The following is a 10,266-nucleotide window of genomic DNA, read 5'->3' as shown; positions in this document are numbered from 1 at the left end:
CAAAATGCAATGTAGAGCTACTTGTTAGTGTGTCGTGTGAAATGGTGCATATTACATTGTATCTTATGGTCTTTAACTGAACATGTTGGCCCCAAATGTGTGATTTGAACCCCCATCACTAAACCTCCATTCAATGCTCAAATTGTTTGTCTTTATGATGAAAGTTCCATCACTTGGCCCCCTCCTTGGCATGCTTAGTCCTAACCCTACAGGGGTACAATGGGCCCATCCTGTAAAGCATTTTGTAGTTCTGTCTAGAAGTAGATACAAATTGGCTTCACTGCTTTATGATGTGGAGAAGAAAATGACATATAGATAAAAATAAGTACAATTGCATATAATAGAAAATGAACTGTTTTGTTGGAACATACACTGTATATTCATCCAGCTGTTTATCAAAAATTTTGCAGGGAAAGAATTATTTTCTATTTAGGAAATCGAAGAAATCGATCAAATTAAGGAAAATTGGCAGACATTTAGAAGAGTTTAAAGTGGACTCCCGTTATGTCGAAGTCCTCAGGACCGGCACTTTTCTTTTGTTATACCGTTATTTCATTATACATGGAAATTAATATCAAACAGAGTTAAACCTATTTAAATAAGCCAATATGATTACTAGTACAGTGCACTCCCGTTATAACGAAATGCTCGGGACCAGCAGTTTTCTTTCGTTAAAACGAAATTTCGTTATAACGAAATTTCGTTATAACCGAACAAATACAATATATAATGAAAACAAGGAAACCACGTGTTATATCATATTATGTTTGCTGAATACTCATCATACGCTGGAAAGCTATGTGAAATGTGATGGGATAACTGTATTACAATAATAAACACAAGTTCCCCTCAGAAACTGTGCATGACACAAGGAGCGAACACACAGGGGTGTGAAGCGTTCACCCATGCAGAGACGCTATAAATGCTTGTTCCGCTACGTATTTTCGAAAGCAATTCGCACTTCGTTATAACGGAGCACATTTCTTTTGTTTTTCTTTATCTGTGGCGCTCGGAAAAGACTTCGTTATAACGGAAATTCTGTTATAACCGTGTTCGTTATAAGCGAATTTTGCACCATAGACTTTAATGGTGATAATTTTGGGACCAGAAGATTTACGTCGTTATAACGAAATTTCGTTATAACCGTGTTCGTTGTAACGGGAGTGCACTGTAATGAAGAGACAAAAGAATGTAGATATATTACAGTCATATCATTTATTGCAATTTTTTTACTCATTTCTTTTTTATATAAAAAAGAACATACATAAATATACATTCCTGCTTGAGGTGAGGAACAAAGTGCCATTGCAGGAGATATAATGTGTAAAATAAAAGTTCCATCATTTTGCTGTAAAATCTTGTGCCACTGTGCCTATTTTATAGTGATGATTCATGACTATTCCTGTTTGTAATTCCTCAATATGGTCTGTATAATACTGGTTGGCCTTCCAGGAAACCCAATCATCCTGAACATACACAATGTTGCTCAACTTGAAAGTGACTGAAACTTGCAAACTGAAAACTCTGATGAGCCAGTCTATCTTAACATAGTTTACCTTTCAATTAGTTCAGGATTTCTCAGCAATTCACAACTCGACCACCCTGGGATGAAATGAATTTAGATTGAATTTTCAAGGATCATGTAACCTAGCTATTTTCACTTTATCACATTTTTCCTTTAATCACTCTATCACAGTTGGAAACTCCAGTGATAAACCACGTTCAGAAAATCTAGCTACTGAAGTGCAGTTTTCCATGACTTGATTCCACTACACAAGAAAATCTCAAATCTCAAATCTCAAATCACAACACTCAATTCAGCTGATGAAGTAAAGTGCATCCATACATGTATTATCAGCGGAAGTAATGAATGCAGTGTTGCCAAATTCAAGAGCTAACAAATATCTTAATGGATCAAGTGTCTTGGAACACCCAAACCATTCTGCTGTACATATCTGAATGTATCTGCAAATTTCTCACAATTTTATTTAGCAAACTGGTGAAACCAGTTCACAACTTTTTCTACCTTTTTTGTATGAAGGAACACTTGGTGCTTCTTTTCTTCATATTTCATTATAGGTGTAAGAAACCATCTTCTGTAATGACAAACCTTCCCAACTCAATATTTTAGTACATTAATGACCTCAAGTAGTTTGTCAACAGCATGCAATGAAAAGCAAACTCCTCACCCCAAAATATATTACTGTGATTTTGATCATTAATACCCCTACTCGGGGGAAGAAAAACATAAGAAAGAAAATATGAATTTGATGTGCTTTTATTTTTTGGCATTTGGTATAAATAAAGGACATGATTTGACAGTTCAGACGTTAAGAAGTCAGCCTCTCTGCAAATTTAGGCCAGTTCAAACATGGATGAGGTGGACACTCCACTAAAGTTCTGATACCCTTTAAGAACCATTGTATGTGCATATTGCTGAGGCTGCTGCACATCCCTCAGACCTAATGGATTAGACTTACTGGAGGTTTGGCATGTCTAGTTTCCATAACTTTGTTTGAATGTCGACTTTACTATCAGTTCATACACATTTTTAGCTGTTTAGCAGTTTTTAGGCTAAAGGCTGCATGACTGGCGAGAGCAAGGATATTCTTTATCTTATTATGTAAGGCAGCATGTGGATGGTATGTGTCCCATGATCATGACATAGGGAGCTTCACTGTCTGCACCTGAAGAAATGGAATCATACAAATATAATCTTCACCTCTAACTCACAAAACACATTTGCAAAGTTTCAGTGATAAGTGCAAAATGACTTTGCTCTCAGGCCATAGCACACGGTCTTCTTAACTTGCACTAAAATGACTGACATATTGAAAACTTATTATGGTGTATTTCGGATACTCAAAAATTTTTCTTGTTCAGGTGGTGAACAATCAAAATTCAGTGGAAATGTAGAATTGATCAAATCAATTAAACAGTACTGGCTGAAGTTGACCATTTCTGCTCTTATTGATACCTGTATGGCAATTGCTTCTTTTAAAACCATTCCTTCACCATACTGAACTGGCCTGATGAGGTTTCTGAAGCTTGTATTGTGCAGATGAACTTGATATCTGATGTCACTACCAAAAAAAAAAAAAAAAAAAAATGAAATGAAATATGCACACTGCTCATATATCCTTTTCATCTGCATTTAACCTTAAACATCATCTAATTCACTCAAAGTATTGTGGAAAAGGTAGATACAGTATAACCAGTACCTCATTCTAAATGTACCCCAAAAGAGACAGGCTGAATTAAGCAATGGAAAATTAAGATTACCATATTGTCACATTGTCATATTGTCACAAGCAATACCTTGTCCCAAGCAAGCTTCTTACAACCAGGTTTCCTGTTCAAACTTTGTACATGTACTACCCTTTTTTCAACTTTTTTTTTTGTCCGGACAACACAATTGCAAAAAGAACTCTCTATAATGTAAACAAAATGGTGACAGTTGGCTTGAGGCAGTCCTAGAAGAGGGATCATAAAAGATAGCTTGCCTTCTCTACATGAGAAAGAAAATACAAATTTTGATTCAACCAAGATCCCTTCATCCCACTATCCACAGCTCTCTCTTTGCACTGTGCATGACAAGCTTTGCAAACATCTACTGTATATGCCATATATTTCGCAAGTGACTGAATTCGCAATTAAGCATCAAATTGTTGGCATAAGAACGAAGATTACTTGTAGTGTCATCTCTTTTTCAGAGGGGGAAAAAAGGGAATTCCCCACCTGGGAGACGATATTCAAAGCATTTGCGTTATGAGAGGCAATATGATTGGGAGTTGTTGAAATGATTTTATCAATTATTGTTCGACGTCTAGAATTTGTGAAAATAAAAACGCAACGAAATATACAGCACATACAGTATTCAACACCACTCTAAGAGTGACACCATTCGCTGGCTATACGGTTTCTATGCCTGACTCTCAAAAGCACAGAAATGAACCAGTTTACAGACATATTCAAAATTAACAGGTACCTAGCCAGGATAAGAAAGCATGCCCGAGACTTGCTCGTTATTGCAATGACAAATGCAAAGGAAGCATTTTCCAAGCACTGAGAAATATTCAATAGAAGCTGAAGCATTGAACAGGTTGTTTCAAAGTCCTCAGCGAAATTATGAGCCATGTATTTCAATATGTCAGTACGCTGATCCTCCTGTTGCCTTCTGGGATGGAATTCTACACATCTACAGCTGCCTTCAGCTCTGGAAGCAAACTTTCAAGCTCTGATTCAAGATCCATCAGGAGTCCTATGGCAATGAAAGGGAGAAATATGAGATTAGTGAAGGTGGTTTAAAAACCAAGCATAAATATGACAATGTTAGACTGATAATGATGTGAAGGTGACAGGAGAACATGTGGACACATGCAGACTTATGTCAGCATGCTAACATGACTCTGAGAAAGCATTTTTAGATATTTCTGCATTGAAAGCATGTGATAAACATAGAAAAGAAAATTTGTCATTCTTTAAAAAGAAGCAGCTGTGCTTTATATACTTGATGGGCATGGATTCTACAAACAATTACTGTATACAGTGTACCAGTAAGTGGATATTTTCGCGCGACTAATTATTCACCCTTAGCCGAGTAAGAAGAGTTTCACATGTTTTTAATTCCGCGGAATCAAGACATCAACTACTGGAACACATGGCAAGCAAAAATATTCGCGTGCTTTTATTTTTACGCTAGTTTCTGGTTGCACGAAATGCGCAAAAATTTTAACACTGCGAAAATTTCCATTTTTACAGTACTCTTTGGAGCACAATTAACTTGCAAAAAATATACATAAACTCACCGGTGTTAGCTTTTGCATTTGCAATCAAACTGACAAAGAGTGGCTGCTTGTTGAAATGTACCACCTGTAGGAGAGAAAAACAAATTGATTTATGATAACATACAAAAACTTGTTAGCCATGTAACTACCACTGTGCTAATATTGTTCAAAAAACAACACAGGTAGCAATGACCTAGTGATTTAAACTGCAATCTTTCATTGTAACAGAGGTGGCAAGGACGATTTTATTATTCCATTGTCATCAACACCATACATGTGAACACAGAGCTCTGCAGACCAGGAAACATCGGCTCACATAAAAAAAAACAAAAAACAAAACAAATAAAGGAGGCAAATAAAAAAAAAATTAGGATTTGTTGCAAACAAAGTATGCTGAACAGAATTTCAGAAGAAATATGTATTTTTTTTGGTTGGTTGAAAGCACAATATCTTAAATTGGATGAAGACAAAACATACTGTACGTGTATATGATAAAAAATTAAAAAAAACATATCTACTTTACATTTCTGTGTATACCCTTCCAATGAAGTCAATGCAAGGTTATTTCCATTTTTGGAAATCATTTCTTAGGAATCCTGATCAAGCATGAAAGTAAAGTGTATTTTGTTACATCTTCATACAGTTAAGACACTGAAAAGATGACACATCCAGCTTTCGTGACAAGCCAGTCGATGACACACCGAAATGATATGCTCACCTGATATGAAGTGTAGGAGCATATGATGCTCTTATTGGCTGAGAGACCGAGTTTACTGGCCTGGTCAGCAGCCATGGCAAATGTGGCCAGAAAGGCGGGCTTCATGGAGAGCTCAGGTGTGGTGTCTGATTTCACTGCACAGTGAGCAGCAATGAGAGAGGGAGAATGATTATAAAGAGCTGTTGTATAATACACAATTATCACATGATCAACTAAGCCAACACTGCATGAACAGACATTTCTACAGATCTTACTAACAAGCCAAGACTGAGATTCCTGTAGTAGTAGTCACTGAAACTTAACGATTGTGAGAGAGTAAATTTCACCACCTCCAGACCACTAACGATAAACTCACATGTAACCTTAAAGGACAAGTCCACCATCATATAGTAACTGCAGCAATATTTGTAGAACAGATCAGTGCAAGTTTGGGGAAAATCTGACAATCTGTTCAAAAGTTATGAATTTTTAAAGTATCTGCAAAGTCACTGCTGGATGAGAAGACTACTAGAGTGTATGATGTCACATGCATATAACAGTATAAGGAAAATATAAAGAGAAATTCACAAAATTCACAAAAAAGTGCACATTTCCTTGACTCGTCACAAATGTATACACATGTATTATAAGGGTAATATCATTCCCCCTTGCCTTCTGAAAGAGGAAAGTCAAGTGTCGAGTCAAGTCAAATATATTTAATTTTCCTTATACTTTCTTTATATTGTTGTACACATGTGACACCACAGGCTGTAGTTGTCTTTTCATCCAGCAGTGACTAAGCAGAAACTTCAAAAATTCATAACTTTTAAACAGATTGTGCGATTTTCCTCAAAATTTTGCTGATGTGTTCTATTAATATTGCTGCATTCACTCAATCCACATGTCTATGAAGGTGAACTTGTCCTTTGAATTGATGGGGCACAATTTCAAAGTCCTAAAGTAATGTTTTTGAGTGATGACATATCTTGCCTTCAGATCCCAGCATCATCATGGCCACCGACGTTATTTCATCATATCATAATCAGTGAAGAAAACAGCTAACCTTTACAAGCATACTCTCTTTATGTATTAGAGGGTGCACATGAGTATACATGTGTGTTTGTGCATGTGTGATGTGTGTATGTATATATATATATATATATATATATATATATATATATATATATATATATATATATATATATATATATATATATATATATATATATATTGATATTGATATTAAGTTCCTGTGACACACAGATATGTGATCAAGACCTTAAATGGCATTAAAACGCTTTGTCCTGGCGAGGAAAGCGCATGTTTTGGAAACAAGACACCAAACAGGTTAGTCATCGTATGTTTGGTGTCTTGTTTCTAAAACATGCGCTTTCCTCGCCATGATAAAACGTTTTAATGCCATTTTAAGTTTTTATCACATATCTGTGTGTCACAGAAACTTAAATATCAAAATAACTATGAAGATGATTAGATATGATTTAAATGACAATGTTATGATGACATAACCTGTTACCTTTGATGACAGGAACCCCATCTCTGTCCGTGATCACAATGGCTTCCAGCCCTTCCACCCTGGGGTGATAGTGGAAACATTACACAGCAATTACATGAGAGATTTGGGTGGACATATCATATATGTATAGAGTGGTAACTGTAAGACACGGATGAGGCATTCCATTCCTTACCTAGCACTGATTACAAGTGGAATAAGAAATGTTTTCAAGCTTGAATGCATCATCCACGTCAACATTCTCAAGGTTTTCATGGTAAGATTTAGACTCTGCAGGGTTCTCTCCATTTTTGGTTTTGTGTGATTGATCAAGATTGAATATGCTCATCTGTGCAATAATTTATTTTGGAATTATCGCAGTTTTTCAATCATTATACAAATTGAAAGTAACAAGTTTTTTGTGATGCATTTGGTCATCTTCTTGAAAACTAATTTGTTTCATTTACAGTTCTGGATTTCAATAGGTAACCTCTATCACAGCAAATGAATACAATCCTGCATGCAAATATAAATTTTCTTTCAGAACACCAGAGAAAAATTTGACTCGGCCTTCTACAGTGGTGTTTGACATGCAATGAAAACACATTTTTCATTTGAATTCATCCCCCTTTTCTCATCCACAAGACCAGATTATGGAGGAGGAAATGCCTTAACACTGCAGTGGCACAAAATATATCTATTTAGTTGTAAATACATGGCTCTCTGAATATCACACCATTGAAGCAATATGGGAATGGGCATCATCTTGGAACATTGAATATTAACACAGAGTCAGTGTCAATAACCTATGCTGCAGTGAGCACCCTGAAGTACAGCTGTGATACTGCCCCTTAATCCAGGAAAGCTCACTTTCAAGGTGGTCATACACATAAACTAAATGTAATGATAAACTGATGAATGCTTTTTATTTTAGTATTGGAGTTTTGTTACCACCCCCCCCCAAAAAAAAAAAAAAACACACACACACAAAAAAACAACAACAAACAACAAATCAACAACAACACACACAAACAAACAAACATATGATTGAATACTCACATTTGTAACAGATTCCATAGGTATCTCTTCAGTTGCTGACAAATAAGAGAAAAAGATGGTATTACAATTAATCATAACATGCCTAAATTCACACTAATGTCATGATGCAACACTATTCAGCTGAAGCTCATCATCAGATACTTTTAGGGTCCATGCATCAATTCAATGATGAAAACAAACGTATAAGGAATAGTAATCCAGGAGATAGGGGGAAATTCTATTTTGGCCTCAAAATTACATTTAGCTATATTCTATGTTACAGAATTGTATTCACACATACTTCAAGATCTCCACAAAGTCATTAGACATTGCTATCCAACTTAAGCAATAAATACAGTCCACCCCACCTACAAGTGTAAGTCAAATCCATTTTAAGGGACCAGAGAAATCCTTTGACTTTACAGTACAAGAGTGTTGTTCTTGTATGTTAAATTTGATTTTTTTTTTTAATACACTTTACACAATGGAATTCCATCTGGGCCAGAGCTTCCCTTCAACGCCTTAGCTGATATTTGGTGTAACGTTGACTTGGGCAAAGTAGCCTGCAAGCTGTAATGAAATTACTAATGTAAATATTGCTCCATATTATACCTAGATGCATACAAAAGTAACATACCACTAGATACCAGTCCAATATTTACTTCCTACTCCCTGTGTGTGTAGAAACACATTTTCACTAAATTGGATTAGGAGGATTAGAAGCCACCTTAGCTTGAGAACTCCTCATGCTCTAACAGCTAGCTGTGGCTGGCTAATTTCACCAGAATGTCGTTGTATGCCTGGTGTACGAACAGGAGGAGATATACCCAATGTAAGTGTGGTAAACTCAAATTATATATGTTATGCAATCTTTGATGCATCTAAACTGTTTAATAATCTGACAATATTTACATTTCTAGGATTTTACGAAATTGTGGAGAAGCTGATAAGCACAGCATTTTATCCCAGGATCCACTCAACACCCTACCCTTCAGTCTCCAATTAGTCTTAGCTTTCATTCCTTTCCCTCCCTCTCTCTCTCTCTCTCTCTCTGTTTCTTTTCTCTTACCCTAGTCTCATCCTTCCTTGACTTACCTCTTTCCTTTGTGATTCCTCCATTTGCCGTTCTGATTTTGCGTTTCATAGTCTACATCGCTCACTGAATTCATTTCACTCCCACCCCCCCCCCCTTGATTTCATGAATCTTCACTCTCTCTCCTATCATGATTTTCCAACCTTTGGCTTCAACTTTGCCCTCTTCCCCCTCCCTTCCATTTCATCTTTCTCCTCCCGATTACTGAACCTTTTAGTACCATAACTGATTTTCACTCCATTCTTCCTTACAACTCCTCTCTGTTCCCTTTCCTTCCATCTCCACTAACAAGTTACTAGGGCAACTTCCAGTTCTCTGCTGCCTCTCACTCTTCACTTTTTGCCTTCCTTACATTCTCCCTGTCTAATTTATGTCACTTCCCTCCTCAACTCTCCTCTTCCTAGATACTCTATATACTATAGTGTCTGTCTTCCTTTGTCAGGCCACGATTCCTACCAAAGACTACATCAGCACATCGACACATGACACTACCACAAACCTTTCTCCCTCATATACCCTCATTTACTTTACCATCTCCATGGCCATGCAAACCTTCAAGCAATACACATACCTCCACCATGTTGTGTCCAATGTTGTGACTTGTGTTGCCTTGCAATTACAAACAATTGAATCAACACTTCTTTCCGAAGAGGCAGTTTCACTAGGGTTAATACAGAATAACGAATTAGACCCTTGAATATATCACTGAGTAACTTTGTTAGGCCTATGTATGTGATACAACAAGCCAGGTGATACAGTGTCCGACAGTGGCAAGTTAGCTTTTTAGACGCTTCCGCTTTGCCTGCTTTGGTTACACTTGCGTTGCAGTTTTGCCTTCCTTGGCCCTTGATAACGTTGATCAATGTCGGTGCACTACCATAAACCAGCAATGAACGTGGGTTGGGTACTTGTAATCAGCTGGCTATGAGGACAGCTCACATATGACCGTGGGAAGCCGCAGCACTTCAGCGGGGAGAGAGAGAGCATCACATGATTACACGCCGGTCCGTCTCCGCTCGCTCGACGCCTCAGCTCCGGGTTCATTCACTGTTCGGGCTAGCTCACCCAAGCGTGCTCCAAGCGAAACATATCCATCCGTGTGTACTGTATTTGTACGTGCTGCGGCGCATACAGTACTTTG

The 10,266-nt window shown here is 37.1% G+C and overlaps 1 protein-coding gene across 1 annotated transcript; it reads right to left on the bottom strand.

Moving 5' to 3' along the window:
• Positions 1-4,183: 4,183 nt before the first annotated feature.
• On the bottom strand, positions 4,184-10,090 carry LOC139723530 (ragulator complex protein LAMTOR3-like). Its single transcript, XM_071634770.1, has 6 exons — positions 9,697-10,090; positions 8,054-8,088; positions 7,019-7,077; positions 5,506-5,639; positions 4,809-4,872; positions 4,184-4,261 (listed from the first exon to the last, which is right to left on the bottom strand). Exons 1-6 carry the CDS (start codon positions 9,703-9,705, stop codon positions 4,191-4,193), a joined length of 372 nt encoding a protein of 123 aa, XP_071490871.1. The 5' UTR covers positions 9,706-10,090; the 3' UTR covers positions 4,184-4,190.
• Positions 10,091-10,266: the final 176 nt, after the last annotated feature.

This window comes from Diadema antillarum, unplaced genomic scaffold (assembly GCF_040938485.1).
Source record: "Diadema antillarum isolate AM-2024a unplaced genomic scaffold, OU_Dant_1.0 scf00000192, whole genome shotgun sequence".
NCBI classification, from domain to species: Eukaryota; Metazoa; Echinodermata; class Echinoidea; order Diadematoida; family Diadematidae; genus Diadema; species Diadema antillarum.
This window is presented reverse-complemented; position numbering and strand designations above follow the sequence as displayed.